The sequence below is a fragment of the Gymnogyps californianus genome, chromosome 2 (genome assembly GCF_018139145.2).
Source record: "Gymnogyps californianus isolate 813 chromosome 2, ASM1813914v2, whole genome shotgun sequence".
In the NCBI taxonomy this organism is placed as follows: Eukaryota; Metazoa; Chordata; class Aves; order Accipitriformes; family Cathartidae; genus Gymnogyps; species Gymnogyps californianus.
The window spans coordinates 5,231,551-5,248,126 of record NC_059472.1 but is presented as its reverse complement, the minus strand read 5'-3'; the positions used below and the strand labels follow the sequence as shown (position 1 = coordinate 5,248,126).

The window sequence follows — 16,576 nt, the reverse complement described above, 5'->3', positions numbered from 1 at the left end:
GAGTATGTACCAGCCTTGAACTTCTGGAGTTGAACAGGATTTATAGGACATTTAAAGGTTATTTTTATATGCAGCAGAAATAGAATTTTCCTATTTTCTTAAAGGAAAAAAAAGAAAAAAACAAGCGATATTTTATATGATGTAACCTTTTTTTCACAAAACTGTTTAAATTTTTTGCTAAAAGTCCTGTTACAAAAGTTCTCCTTTGCTAGGCAGAGAGAATTTCACTCGAGTTCTGCAAAACCCCAAACTTTTGCTGCTTTTCTGCAGTGTCAAATACACCCAGCAGTCGTACACGATACAGATGTGTATATTCCACGCATTCTTTTTCTTATCTCCTTAGCAGGAAAAGAAACCTACATTTATTTGCACTTCTGGGATATCACCAGCAAAGACTACGAAATTTTGACAGCACTGTGAACCCTATGGGCCGCCCTCGTGGAAACCAGCCTCTAGGTGGCAATCACTGAGGTGGTTTAACGCATCCTGAAACTGCTTTTCTAGGTATGCTTGCTTCAATACTTCTGCCATCAGCACTTGCCTTAGGACATGGTACCAGCCGCACAGCATTAATGCACCAAGCATGCTCTCCTACTGTGTTGAAGGATGTTATCCCCACACGTTAGGCTGAAAAAGTCCATCCTCATCAAGAATCCTAAGTTATTTCTTCACTAATCTTAACGGAGGTTTTCACACCACAGCAATTTATAATCCCAAAGGAAGCTGCATAGGGGAGTCAAAGTCATGGATACTTGCTTTTCATTTACTTGTCGAAACACAGATATGGAAATTAGGAGAACATGAACATATTTGACATAGCTAATAATTTAAAGCCAGGGAGAAGAGAACAGAGGAGGAATGACATTCCTTCTTTCTCCCTATTAATGCTCTTTATAGATGCCTCTCTGAAAGGATATCAACATCCATCAGCACACAGAGCTCAGAGCTGGGGCTTGTACAAAAACACACCATCTAGTTTTAAGAAACAAAGAAAAAGGATTATTGCTTTTACACTGAGAGCACAAAATGGTAGAATCAGCAGGAGGTGATTAGTGCCAAAAAAAGATGGGTTTTGTACGGTGAATTAACACGGAAGGTGATTTAAAAGATAGGATTAAATCAGAGACAAAGGTGGAGGTTTATAAAACTCCCAGTCCTATCCCTGTCAAATCAAAGATAAATCTCCCAAAGCACTAAATCCCATGTAATCATTGCAAATTCCTATTGTCTTAAAAGGGAGCTGGATTAGGCCTCTAATTCGGTTCTGTAAAGTCTGTTTGGTCCAGATGATGAACAACCGAGAGATGAACAATCTCCAAGGAACAACTCTACAACATGGTCTCAACATCCTCTACTACAATGTTACCCTCCAAACACCGGAGTAAAACTGCTTTTGCCCATTACTGCTAAATGCATTTTGCCTTTCTGCTAGCAAAAAAGCAATATCACATCTAATCTCACAAGTTCCCAGTGAGCCAAACACAAGATACTGTCCCTTGAATTCTTCCTGAGACCAACAAAGGCTTTCCATTATTTACAAATCAAAAGCATTTAGAGACAATCATCTTTATTTTTTTATTTAAAACAAGGAATGCCCTGTCACTATTATATAAGAAAAAATATACATCCACCTATTTATACCCATCCTAATCCAAGCATTCCAAAAAATATAACTCCTATTCATGCAGGTAATTGCTGCACAAAATAATAATAATAATAATAATAATAATAATAATAATAATAATATAAATAAAATAAAATTAACAAAATACACTCTTTAGTTCCAACAATTCTCCCAATTTCTCTTAAAAATTCCACTTGCAAATTGTTGGAACAGTTGAAAATGACAAAAGTAAATATAGTTAAATCAATAGGATTATTTGCTTTTGATTATTAATTCCATTGCTAGTTTTTCTTGTGTTTTTATTATGCATACCAGTTTTACAAAGTGCATGCTTTATTTTATTTTATTTTTTTTTTAATTTTGAACTGGCAAGCTAAAATGATCCATCTTTTCCTGCCTTTTTTAAATGTTAATACAATCTAAAATCTAGCATTAAAAAATTTATCATGATACACCTGGTATATTGACTGCTTATGGCGCATGCTTGTCTTGGCAAAAAACAAAACAAATTGGCTCCCCTCCCACCCTCCCCGTTCCTTTTGGAAGCAATCTAAAAGTTAAAAGCAGGCTGGAACACAATTGCTTCAAGGGAAAAAAATAATACCTGATGCTTTAATTTTTGTCACATGGCACTAGTTGTGGAATTGCACGCGCACACACACGCACACACACCCAACACGCACGCAAGCACGCACGCACGCTGCAACCTGCTCGTGAGGAAAATAGTTTATTAGGTCAGGAGTGCCAGTGGCACATGAAGGCTCCCAGCTGTGTGTGCAACTTTGGATTTGGTACCCACTTCACGTCACCTTGAATCCTCTGACATCCACCGAGGGGGTAATGTAAGGCATACTTTGCTGGAACAGTAATAATCCATGCTTCATGCTCAAGAGCTGAGTCTCAGAGGAGGACTGGCTTTCTCTACTCCTTTTGGCCTCGCTCCGTCTCACTCAAGGAACAAAAACCCCAAAACAATGGAGAAGAACTGGGGAAAACAAGGAAAGCAAAAGAAGACAAATCCTTTTAAATGGACTTTCGCCTTTTCATCAGCCTGTGGTTATCTGTAAAGCTGTGCAACCCAGGTGAGATGGAGCTGACAGGAGATGGGAAAAGGCTGTTTTTTAATGTGCTTGGCGAGATCTCCTCTATCTTGTAAGAGATGGAGTGAAAGTACTGGGGGTTCAGCTTCGAGCTGAACGAATTTTGGTGGGACACCACCCGGCTGGTGTACTCGTGGGACCTGTAACACATGCAGGAACAAACTGACTGAAGGTCTGTTACTTCGGCCTTGTACCGTGGCCGACCATGCTGGGAGTCCTCTTGGATGTGGATAATCATGCTGTTGCGGTTCCCTGCCAGGGACGCCCGTTCCTCGGCATCCCGCCTCTCATCCTCGCTGTTCATGGTTAAGAACCTGAGAACAACCAGATTTAGAAATGCCCCAATGACTGTCAACCCCACTAGAATGTACATAAAGCTAAAAGCCACGTAGAGAGGCTTCTTTTGAAGGGCCCCTTTGGTCTGCAGGGCCACATAGTCTCCAAACCCTATCGTAGTCAATGTTATAAAGCAGTAATAGTAAGCATGGAAAAAGCTCCATTCCTCGTACTGGGAAAAGGCTGCTGCTCCAATGCAGAGTGTTCCCATGCAGGAGAAGAAACCCACAGTGACCATGTTTTCCATGGAGACCTCGGTGCTCCTCATCCCACAGCACTTTTTGATGCGTTTCAAGAGGTACTTGACGAAGGTGTTCATGCGCTCGCCCAAGCTCTGGAACATGACGAGTGTCAGTGGGATCCCCAGGACCGCATAGAACATGCAAAAGGCCTTCCCTGCATCCGTCCCTGGGGCAGCATGTCCATAACCTGGGAGGGGGAATGAAAAGACAGGACAGTCAGCAAGGCAGGTGATGACCACAGCTCCCCCTTCGTGCAAGCCACGTGAATCGCAGAGGCTCGATGCCACAGCCAGATCCAAAGCTACAGGCACATTGCGGTCACACAATCTTCCTATCTCCTTGCCCACATCCTGTATCCGAAGCAAATAAGACACAGAACAACAAAGTTGTACACACAGGAGTGGGAAAGATGAAAGAATGGGCAACCCATCCTACCTCAAATAACTGTGCAGTCTCCTAAACAAGATTATATCGCATTCATTCGCTAAAGAAATTTCACGTCCATCCTCTATCACATTCAATAGTGGAAACTTTAGAAATAGGTGGACTTTTCCACAGTATTTTTGAGAGGAGTCGGTGTTGCCCTGTCCCAAAATCAGAGTACACTGATGGCATCCAAATTCTGTGTCTGCTGGCAGCATGGAGTTAACAACATCCACAGACTCACCAACCAAAGAAATTCCTTTTCAAACTCTTCCATACCAAGCAAACCTTTCTCCTAGACACCCTATGAAAGCCACTCACTGCTGGAACACCATAGGACTTTAGGGATGTAATGCCTGCTCTATCTTTAATTATTGAAGAATAAACAACTTATCAGCTTGTTTTATAGTTTTACAGCTTTTACAGCTAGTCTGGCAAAGGCACTTTCATCAGGATGTTAAACCAGTCCAGGACAGAGGATGTGGCATATTTCACAGCATAGTTTACAGACGGTAAAATCATGGCTAAGCCTTTATTCTAAATCAAACCATAAGGGGGGGTGGGGGGTGTTGAAATTATAATTTCACTTTTTCACATCACACTTCTTTAAAAATCTACATTTCTTACAGCTGAGATTCTAAGTGACAGTACCAAAGTCTCCAAAATGGGATGGCTGGGCCTCACCTGGCCATGGTGTGCATTGACCCTGTGGGTACCACTATCTAGACTCCCCTCAAAGTCAATGAATAGAAATATGCACTTCACAAGTGCAGTTCCTCTCATCTGCGCCTAGGTGCCTAAAACAGGTCAATGAGTTATTCTCAGGAGACACCTATTTCTCTACAGTCATTATAATAGAAATCTTGGGACAGAACTCAGTTGAAGATTAATATACCTAAATTTTGGTATCTACATGTGTGCTAGGTGTGCAAGCTCCCATTATAGTCAACAAAGATTTAATGAAAACAGGCAGTAGTGAGTTATTTAACTGACCATCCCAAGTCTACCTTACGGCAAGATGAAATGACAGTACTGACCGTTCCATTGACTGTATTCACTAGGTCCTCATTAGACTGACTAGATGTCTGTTGACTGCAGAAGAATTTAGACACCTACTGCACAGGTAGACAACTACGTGCAAACAGCCAAATGCGGGCATCGTAATCATGAGCTCCACCTTCAGTGACTAGCTCCAATGTAGGTGCCTGCATTGTAGACACTGAGGGTTTAAATCAGCTTTCCAGAAAGAAGCATCTAGCATCATTTGAGACCCCTGAGATATCGGGATATCCATAGAGGGCTGGCAGATAAAACACAGGGCATACAGCAGACCCACACTCTTCCAGATCAGAAGCTGGAAGCCAGACAGCACCTGAGATACTACTGAGGCAGGACCATTCCCCTCGTACTGTCTCAGCCCTGCCCATCACCTTTAGACTCAGGTCATGGACCTGCTGCTCTGAATTTGTCTAATCATTTTTTTTGAAACTGTTGACACTGCCCACCTCCTCAATCTCCTGTGGCAACAGATTCCAGAAGTTCACTATCTGCTGTGTGAAAAAATACTTCATAATTTCAAGCAGATCTCCTTGTTTCAGCTAGTGCCCCTTAGCTCTAGTATTAAAGTTCTACATCTACCTTATCTACGACCTTCATGACTTCAGCTAAACTCAGCTTTATCTCTATTCCCAGTTTTCTCCTGTCTGAACTGGAGCCACAGCCTTTTAAGCTCATATAGCAGAAATCATATTCCTTGATCATTTCAGTGTGCTTCTCTGGACCTTCTACAGCTCTACCATATCATTTTTGAGGTGCAGAAACCAGAACTCTGCATAGCCCTCAGCATGTGGGTGCACCACGGAGCCGGCAGTTTTGCTAGAACAAAAATATGAACACCAGGCAACCTTCAAAGTGAAAAGCAACAGTGGACAAGGAAAATAAAATGAGAAAACCAGCAAGAATGCCCTCCAAAAAGCAACAGGTATCTCCTTTGCTCAGTTGCTAGTTGTTGGCAGACAGATGGGATGTAAAAAACAGTTTACAAAAGAAGCACATAACTCAGAATAGGAAGTTCTTTTTCTGTTACAAAACAAAGAGATTCACCTGTTGTATTGGGCCAGGTAGCCTGTTCATCATAAAAAGCAGTCTCCAAATTACCTGGAAAGGGAAGTGTCTTCACTAGATTGATGCTGGGTTTGTTCCACCTGACTGTCCCTCAATAAAGGCTATAATTGCCTCTCATTACTAAGATCAGCTTTTGAACTACAGGGGTGTTAATTAAACCAGGGACATCTTCCCATTTTATAGCTTTAGCTACAGCTGATAAAGAGAAGGAAAGCTTCTTTTCCAGATGGTTGCAGAGATGGCAGTTGGTGGAAACAGCTTTCACTTTGGGTTCTAAAGAAAATGGTTGGGGTGAAAAAAAGATTTCTTTTGATATCACTATATCCCTCTCACTAAAGATATCCACAGTGACAGTTTAGGGAGATTATAAAACATTAATATTATATGCTTACACACTATCTCACAACTGAATTTCTAAGAATTGTCACAGATTTTGTAATTATCTTGGGACTCACAGCTCTCCCATAAGATAGGAATATATCCATATCCCTGTTTTACAGATAGGAAAGCACAGACACCTGCAGGTTGTAATTTCTCTTCAATTCACATAGGTAGACAGAATATCCGGAAATTCTGATGTCTATTCTGCCCCATGTCATACTCATTTTCCACAATATCAGATAAATGTCCTTTACTGTATTTTCACCATGAAGCTAGGGTAAAAAAAGCACTTTATTCATGAAGCTGGAATAACATTTTACAAACAGATTCATGTATAGGGGATCAGAGTCATATATTTCTCCAGTACAACATGGCTTTAAGGAATAGGCACCTTAGTCATTGCCTTCAGCACTCTGAAATGAGGGGTTTCAAAATACACCAAAGACAGACTTAACTCTCCAATATTTTAGCATTACAGAATCTATTCAGCAATACACAGAGCAATGCACGAAAAGCAAACTCCAGCAGTGCACGTTCTTTGAAATTCAGGAAATCTCAAATTTAAAACAAACCACTGTCTTCTTAACATCAGAGACTGCCTCTGGGAAAAATCAGAAGGTCAGTAATTGCCAGAGGAAGAGGGGCACAGAGGATCATTAACACTGGGAAATAGCCTTCCGCAGTGCACAGGATCACTCTCCGAGTAGTTGGGTTTTACTTGTGTCAAGTAAAGGCAGAAGCAGAAGCAACTGCCTTGGTAGCAGGTTTCAGCTACCAGAATTCAGCCTAACTTCCTCTACATGAATGCCACTGCCCTTTGCCAGAGTATAAAGAGATGACTCCATGTGAACCATAAGAAACACAGGGCTTAAAGAGAAATAGAAAGGTTAAGCATGACATTGGTGTTTCTCACTCTTCTGTGGTGAAGAGGAAAGATCAAACAGAAGACCTTAAAATTAGGTATAGCAAATGCATGCCCTAGCAAGCCACGGGGCTGAGATAACAGTGAGAAGGGTATAGATGGAGCTTTACATTGGACCACACCTAGGTAAATACTACCTATACTACTCCAGTATACTAACCAGTTTGCTGAGGTCCCACAATACAGCAATATGACCACAGCAGGCAGGTTTCTCTGATATTTAATGAGATATAATTTGAATGATCAAGGACAGTCTAAATAATTTTCACCTTGATTGGAAGTGCTGTCATTAGTACTCTCTCTCTCTCTTTTATAATACCTCCCAGCTGCTTAGGCTTTCAAGACAGAGCTCATCTGGGTTGGCACCAAGAAGAATAGCTTGGCATGAAGAAATGTCATGTCTCAGAGTGTTACTCCAATTCCGGACTGCAGAGCACCAATGCACTGCAAAAGCCATCTCCTCCCAGTTATGGAAGGGCTGGGCTACAGACATCAAGCAGAACTGCAGGAAGGTGTAGGCAAGGGAGGCAAAGGGTCAGACCGTAAGGGCTGACACCAAGTGAGTACTCTGTTGAGGTCTTCCCTGCCTTTGATTTTTCCTGGCCTTGTCCATTCTCTGGTGGAAAACTCTCAAAGACCCTGTGCATCTATATGTTATTCTAGGAAAAAAGGGAATACTATTTTCTTGTTTGCCAGAGTGCAGCTATGAAAGTCTGGGGAAAACCCACTCAGCCTCCTTCAAAGCTTATGTTTCCATAGTGCCTTTCAAATGAGACACAGAGGGAAACTCCTCATTACAATCTATGTGAGGTCCATTCAGGAGGACAACCCATATAGCTTTCAATTCTAAGGGGATATTGTGCTGGGGTACCAGGCCACAACCATAGTGTGCAGTGGAACGGAGTGCACAACTACCCTGAATCCAACAGCGACCACAAGCAGATGGCTAGATAAGAGTATAGAAATGGTATAATGATATGTGACATTTCCCCCAACTATTGATGAACCCAGCTTCATCATTTGGAGCTCAGGGATTTCCTAAGCCAGATATGGTTTCACTGGTTTTAGTAACACACAATGGATTTCTCTTCCAGGAGCTTTGGCATTGTCCCTGGAATGTGTATAAACTTTTAGCACCTGCAACATCCTGTGGCAAGAAGGTCCATAGATCAACCATGTGTTCTTTAAAAAAATCACCATCACTTCTTTATTTTGAACTTCTCTCCCATTACTATCATCTGATGTCCCCACCTCCTCTATGGAAGAGACCAGGAAGAATAATTCCCTGCTCCCCTTCTTTGTGTCACTCATGATTTTATAGACATTTTATCAACAAAAATGCCATGTCTGCATTCAGGCCCTAAGCAAGTATCTCTGGCACTGTACAGCCTCATGTGGACAGACCAGCTTGCTTAGATCTACATCAGTGATCTTTGCACCATGCTCAGCTGCAGGGTATAGACAGACCCATAAAGTCTCTTGAATAACACTTTGCTTCTGGGGCAAAAAGGGTCTCAATAAAGAATTTCACGCTATTGCAACAATGCCGACTGCCCAGGATAAGTAAATCTGTAACAAAAATAAAACTTTATGGGAAAATATCCCGAATACTTTCAGTGTGTTGCATCTACATAGTGACCACCTCCAAGACTGCAAGGTGATAACGACTCCAGCAAACTAAACTGGGACAAGGGATGGATTCTACCACCAATCCATGACTGTCCACACTGTTAAATCATTAGCATAGTTCCCAACATGGCTTTACCCTGGACCAACCAGCACTGTCCCAGGCAATGTCCATGCATGGTCCACCCACGGAGGTTAACGGTGGCCAGGGACCACTGCAGCTAAGCACCACTCTGGGGCAGTACGTGTGTTTAGCTGTTACCGGCATTCTCCACGCCATCTCTGCTGGCCTCTGTGTCTTACAAAACATAGGTCCTGCTCTACTTAGTAGCGTAGATGGAGACTGCATGGTGCAAAGCAAAGGGTGTTTTTCTACACTGGGCTCTGTCAGAGATTGGGAGAGGTTTGTCTCTAGATGTGCATTGGTACCAGGCCAAATATATGGTCAGTGCTAAAAAGTAAAAATGAAATGTGGCAGTGGTAAGTTATTTATAGTTTGTGTTCAGGCCAGTGTGTAGCTGCAGAGCAGCTAAGACTCATTCACATTCACATTCAATGTACAACAGGTTTTAGATGTCTTGAATCTTGAAGCAACACTCTGTGTTATTCATGAGGGATGCTTTATTTCTCGCAGGAGTAGGTTTCTCCCCTCATTCATCTATACATCATTCATCCCCGTGATGGACATTTGGGCCTGGTCGTCTCTTGACAACAGCCTCCGGAAAGAAATGAACTACTCCATCCCTGTGACTCAAACCTTTCTTACTCACGCTGGCAGCAGCCCTGGCCGTGAGATAATGAAAAGAGGATAACGGCACCTGTTACTCAGATGGGCAAGCATAATTCAGATTAAAACATCTTCCTGATGTCACACACTTCACTTCAGAGGTTTATCTACGTCAGAGAAACTGCCACAAAGAACAGGCTGGCTCTCCACTGGATTTGCTGCTTTTGCTTTCAGCAGGGAGAAGAAACAACATGGCCTTTGCGGTGCAGATGAAAGGTTTCAGTAGGGATCAGGAAGATAACTTCATCTAACTAACTGGTAGTAACTCATTTGCCAGGACAAAGGCATTCTCCTGTAAGGAAATCGAGAGCACATCATGGATGCTGCTGTACTTGGATGAAAGCGGCTGTGTAACTACACCAGCCTCCTGGCACGCGAGCACCACTGACTGCTCCCTCTTCTCTCTCCCACGTGTCTGGGCTCTCCTCAAATCCTTCTGCGTTTCTCCCCAAACATGTCCAGGACCCCCTTTTTCTTTCATTCCCTGTCAGTTGATCTCACTGCAGCACATCACCTGTATAATATCTCTTATTTTGCACAGCTTTCCCTTTCATCCTCAAAGACACCCTCCCCTTCCATGGTCAACAGACAGTCTCAAAGCGTGGCACATGGCTCCCTAGAGGAACACATAGCAATATGGGCTGGTATCATCCCGTGTTGTGAAGCCATGGACATCGTATGAGAGAACGAAGGATGTGCCAACCTCCAGTTGCAACCTGAAATTCAAAATTCCTCAGCAAGGTTGGCGCAGCCTCTCACCCCGGCTCGCCCCTGCTCTGTTATGACTGCTTCCATGTCCTGACTGCAGAGGTAAGGCCATGCCACCTTGGAAATTACACTCATCGCTTTGCATTGCATCAAGACCTGCAGAAGACCTCCTGTTCTGGGCAGCAGGGACGCAGCAGGCTTCTCTCACTTTATTCTCCCCACCGTGAGCACAGACGTCTCTTCTTGATCTTGGAACCAAACTTTCAAGATGTGCAGGGAAAACAGCTTCAAAAGCAGCTCTGACCGGCTAGGCAGGCACACACTTACGCACAGGCGGTGTCCAGCAAGGAGATGAGGAGGAGAAGAAATGGCTTCTCTCTGTGATCCGCTGACCAGCAGGTGAAGACGCAGCCAAAGCCGGTCTTCTTGCGGGTAGGAGGCCAGCCCTGACTCATGCGCATCTTGAGTCAGGACAGACAACTGCCTCAGCCTCGGAAATTATCCCCAGCACAGCGATTTCTGTAAGCTCACCAGGCACGCTGAATCTACTGTCTGTCAGCAAACTTGGTGTATGACAGCCCAGCAGCAGAGCTGAAGGTCTCATCTAAAATGACTTATAAGATTGAAAATTACTGCTGAGTCAGCACAATGCCAGTTTCCATGCCACTCATCCCTCCACCACATTTCCTCACTCCCTCCATTGGTCTGGTCTGCAGCCACAATACCTCCTGCCTTATGAGACTTGAGCCTCCCACTCTGAAGCATTACTGATTGATAGTAATTTTTTGCCATAACTTCTCTTCCAGCCACACAAAGTTGCAGTAAATACCAGCATGGCAAATGCTCTGCATTGCCCAAACTGCCTGTTGGCATCAATTCCCGCCCCTGAGTGTTACCAGATGTTGTTAAACCATGTCCCACTGGAAGATACAACCATAGGAAAACTACTACATCAAGCATGCTTGGACAACTGCTTAAGAACACAGCCCCGAACTCTTACAGCCATGATGGAGGAAGAACTGAGGCCATCAGCTGTGACAGCCTTCTGGGTAGTCCTCCTCTGGGTCCAGCTTGGGAAGACAATATGTTTCTCACACTACCTTAAATGATAGTGGTCCAAAGGCAGCAATTTAATTTTGTGAAACATAGTCAGGCACTGCCATCCTCATTTCTGATTCAGGGTAGGACTTAGGACTTCAGGTTTGTCTGGTTTCATCTGGGGATCACATGCAATACAGTCAGGCATTCCCCATAAGAAGCTGACCCTCTTGAGGAGACTTCTCTTGGATTCTTAGAGGATCGAGGCAAATAATGTGTCCCAGTCCCAGTAAGGCTCTCAGTAAGGTCACCTCCATGGGACATGTTGCAGAACTGTGTTTCAGAGGTTCTCAGACTGCTCAGACTGGGCTTTCCTCCTTCCCCGCCTGGACTCCACCGCCAGCATGTATACAGGATGGTCTTTCCTCTGTGCTGTTGAATGCCTACCTGGGGCAGTGAGGGGACGAATCAGTTCAGTTCATTGGGGCAGAGTAGTTGGAAGTGCTGCTCATTCAGTTGCGTGCCCGTCAGAGGTGTGAGCCCAGGCAATTTCCACCCTCCCCACAACTGGAGAGACCTGGGGACTTCTCTGCTTCCCCTGGAAAAGATCTTGTATTCCTCCTGAACTAATACCCCAACGGGACACAGCTCCCCCGTTTTGAGAGATATTGCTTCTGCCTAACGGGGAAGCACAGATTTGGTCACAACATTCGGCCCTTTCAGATACTCAATGGGTTATACTGCATGAAGGAATAGGTTTACAAGTTTAAACCAAGCCATAAGAAACTCTTCTTTCTCTAGATAGTTTTGGTTTTATTCTCATTTCTTGATAAGGATGAGCCACCTATATCTATTTCTCTGCCCATCTGTTTTTCCTCCCCAATAGCTTCGAAGCTGCTCACCAGTTTCCACCACTTAGAAGAAGCTGTAATGTGAACTTGATAGTAATCTGTTCTGCTGGGCCTGCCATCTGGCCAATCTGTGAATACACATAAAAGGGCCAAAAAATCAACACACACATAGTGCAGACTCAGCTGCAATGCGATCAGCTCTTTCTCTGGCCAGTTACAGGAAAGAAACAGGAGCTGGGGGTCCTGCAAGGTGGGGTGAGACGTCGGGGCGTGGGAGAGAACTGCAGGAATAGGATGTCTCTATCGCCTTGTAAGACAGCTTGTGATGGAATACCTATCTGCCTGCGAGGAGGAGGCTGCAGATCAGGGTTCAAGAGAACTGGGAGATGTTTTGGAGTTCACAGGAAACCAGGCTTGACTACTGTTGCTGCTCAAGAAATGACTTGTTTGTAGCAAAAGACAAAACTTGAAAAATAATGCTTTAAAAAAAAAAAAAATATTTGAGAGTTCTGCAGTTGTTTGTGTTTGTTGTTCTTTTTTTTCTTTTGCACGTGAACCTTTTCCATTTTTTCTGTGTAAAATTTACACTAGAAGGGTTTTACTAAAGAAGTAAATGAGGGAAAGTGGAAATTTTCAAATGGCCACATGAAACCACTGACAATCTTCCTGCTCATCTATATGACACAGAAGACCTAATTATCTCAAACCTCCTCTTGTTGAACTTAGACAGCCTCTGCTTTTACTGCTTAGATAAGAGATGTCTGCGATCACTGGAAATTCTTTTGAATAAGATGACAGAGCACCCGAGGTAATTGCCACCTGGTGTATCACCCCCCAGGAAATCAAGGATGCCAACACTTGCCAGTTAATTTTGTCCAGATATGACAACATTATCTCTACTCATCTCTGCAAATTCCTCTGCTTCAGAAAAGAGGCTGGGAAGAGGGAAAAGGTTCCTCTCCAGCTCTGTGAGGAGACTAGCATTGAAAACAGCAGTGATTTGGGCCATGTTTCTGGTATACCATTTCCCAACTCCTCCCGAAAACCAAGAGCAGCTCTGTTCTGGATTTCCAGCTGGGCAGCAGTTGACAGTTCCCTGGACTGCTGCTGAGCCTGGCCACCTTTCTGAAGAAATCAACAGCGGTACAAATCGGCAGCCAGGCACACCACCAGGAGAGCATGTCTGCATCACAGGGGCACAGCAAGACAGATCAGCCAACAAGCTGGATTCTTGTAATAGCAAGAAAAAACAATCTCCAAAGTCCAAGGACAAGCAGGTTGACCGTGACTCTTTGGGTTCATACATCTTGGGAGCTTTGTGATAAGCACCAAATGATCAGGTTTTCTGGAGCCTGCACGCCACCAGCTCAGCGTAAAACCTTTGCATCTGGACCAGAGTGTGTTTTATATCTCTTTGGCACTGAGATACCTGACTGCACAAAGCCCTGTAGCACTTCTGAGTCAAGATTTTCCCATGCTCTCTATTTCTGACTGCCCCTGCACGCCTTTCCTCCCCTTCCTCCTCTCCATTTTGTTCTCTGAAACAGTCGGAGGATTGACCTGAGGCTCACATCACATCTAGTCCCAAGACAAATCATGCCCAGAACAAGTTCTCAATCTGAAGAGAATCGTAGCAACCACTAGGAAAAGACTTATCAGGTCATGTTATCCATTCCTGGGGGACAGCGTATGATTGTTCCCTACAATATATTCTCCAGGGCTTTGTCCATTTTTGTTTAAATGATTGAAATAACAAGGTTTCTGCTCTCTCCCTTAGGAAATTATTCCCCTGTCTAGCAGATCCAGCTATTAGGAAGGTTTTTTTGATACAGTCTGTATTTTTCTATGCTGTCTTTTATCACAGTGTTCTTTTATAGTCCTCAGTCCGACACACCCCATTTCTCTCCATCATTACTCGCTCCTTCACACTTCTTGGAGATAGTCACAGCTTCATCCCTTAGTCAACATTAGCTATAAACAGAGCTCTTTGGGGCAGAGTCCTGCAGCAAGGAAGACAATATACCTAGATTGAGATTTTAAATGTCTCTTCAGAAGCAGCTCCTTATGTGGTCATTTTTATTGCACTTCTTTGAGATCCCTCTTGCTCTTCAGAAACTTTCAGGACCTTTGGTAGAGTTGCGCACAGTCCTCATAGATGCAGGACCATGGTAGCAGGATTATCAGTTTCCCGGACTGCCAAATGTCCCCTTTGGGTACGTAGGTCTGACTGGCTAATGCGGTAACATAATGATCTCATTGCATTGCAAACTTTTCCTGATGCTGTCATTTCTTTACATCCCAAAGGCTCCTTCTACTGCACCTATGTGACTGCAGTATTATTTTTCCTCAATCCTCTCTATAAATGGCCTTCTTGGGCAATTTTAATCATTTTCTGTAACTGTGATTTTGGTTGCTCCCAGTTTATTGGCAATGATCTCAGACCTCTCCACGAGGGGCGAAGATGAAGGACTCACCACCTGCAGGGTTGGCAGGATGATCCAAACAGCACTCTGAGGGATCAGGGAAATATACCTCAGGAAGAAGCGTAGGGGCTCACATCTTAACAAAAGGCCAAAAATGAACGGGCTGCTTCTTCCTTTACTATGCTGTGATGACAGAAAAGAGGCTTGAGAAATTTCTGATTTCTCTTTGCTCAAAGGGTTAGTTCTTTTCAAACTAAAACCCCATCAAGTCTGAGCCTTCACAAGGTTAACAGGATTCTGCTTTCAGACCTGCTGAATGCCTGAGACAGCTCTCAGTCTGACACTGCCAGAGCTTGAGAAGCTGGATCTCAACAAAAATCCTGCTAAACAAACGTTACCGAAGGCTGGCAAGCAGCAGAGTGGCTTGAAACATCAGGCACAAATCATCCCTGACGTAGTAATCGCATCCTCTGAACCTGTGATGTCATTATCCACTGCAGTCCACAGAGCTCTGTTTGCAAATCAGCGTGACATCAAATGCTGTCAGAGCTGGTCTGGTAAAACGCAGCACATCCAGTGAGAGGTGCGGGGTGACATTTAGGGAAGTGGTTCAGCTGTGTTTTCACCAAAGCAATTGCATTTCGCCTTTGTGACTCTCCTCTCTATGCAACTAAGAGACACAGAAGAGCACAGACAACTTGTCATGAGTTTGCTCACCTGTCTTTTTATTTCATGCTGTATCTACTGCAGGTTGTTCCCATGCGGAAGAAAAAAAGGATATTTTTCAAACTTTTAGAAAATACTAATAGGCACATGGTATTTTGAGCAGACTCTCCTTTCTGCTGTTTGAGAAACCAGGGCTTCCCCCATCCAAAAGGGCAGCTAAAGGAAGGGTTAGCGATTCCCACTGTACTCATCTTCGGTCCCCGCTAGAAAATAATGCCAGCAAATCAATTAGGAGACACGACTTTTACTAATACAGATAAAGTGGTACAAGCTCTGATCTAGACAAAGTCATACAGATGCAAAAGCGCTTCTTCCAGGGTAGTCGCTGTCTCGGCAGGTGAACAGTTGAGTGTGGAGGAGCCACCAACTCCTCTTCCCTCTCCTTTGCTTCTCATTCTCTGTCCCTTCATGACCACGACAAGGAATTAGCCAGATGGACACAAGTTTTCCTGCTTCTAGATGTCTGCAATCATAGACTCCTTTGTATCAGTTACAGCATTTATTGTACCCTTCTCTGAAAAAAGCACTCCCAAACATGTCTCCTGACTCTGGCTGGCTGCAGTTTTGGCCAAGGCTATTTTCCCTGCAGATATTCTCATTTTCCAGCAGCTTTATTAGCTGAAACCTGGCTTCAGTGATCTAATAGCCAAAGCAAGTGGAGTCCATCATAATTTCCCCCATTACATCACATATAGACCAAGCAGTGATTCAACTGGATTTATAGATAGATTTCATCAAAGGGGTACATGTATTTCATTTAAAAAAAAAAAAAAGAAAAAGAAAAAAAGAAAAACATTTTGTTCAAATGCTTTGGATTGAGCTTATCTTACCACTGTACGACTTTTTATTTCTGTTGTTCTTATTCCCAAAACAGACTTACGCTTGAAAATACAAGCAAAAAGAGATTTCTCAATTTTCCTTTACAAATTTTAAGTGTGTTCTGTCAATTGTCTTTGAGAAACTGAAATAACTCAACCAAAACACTTCTGTGAAGGAAGTTCAATTCTGATTGAGAAAGCATTTTTGGAAGTTGAAACCAAGAAAGTTAATGGAAATATATTGCCCAACTCCACTGTCCTGTTCAGTTTTCTATTGAGTCAGTACTAACTTTGAGGTACATTTATCCTTGCACTTTGAAGATAGAAGAGCTGAACAAAAATGCGAAGGTCAAAGTTTTGCAACCTTGTTCAGGGTTGTCTATGAGAAGATTTGCTGGAATTGCAGTATCAGGGTAATTACACCCCTGGAGCTAGACTGGTCTAACT

General features: G+C 43.4%; 1 protein-coding gene across 1 annotated transcript in view; it reads right to left on the bottom strand.

The window, feature by feature from the left end:
• Positions 1-2,647: 2,647 nt before the first annotated feature.
• KCNK9 (potassium two pore domain channel subfamily K member 9) overlaps positions 2,648-16,576 on the bottom strand; it is an 87,324-nt gene continuing 73,395 nt past the window's right edge. The window contains exon 2 of the mRNA XM_050890673.1: positions 2,648-3,489. Within this exon, the coding sequence (XP_050746630.1) occupies positions 2,648-3,489 (842 nt within the window). The remainder of the gene's footprint in view (positions 3,490-16,576) is intronic.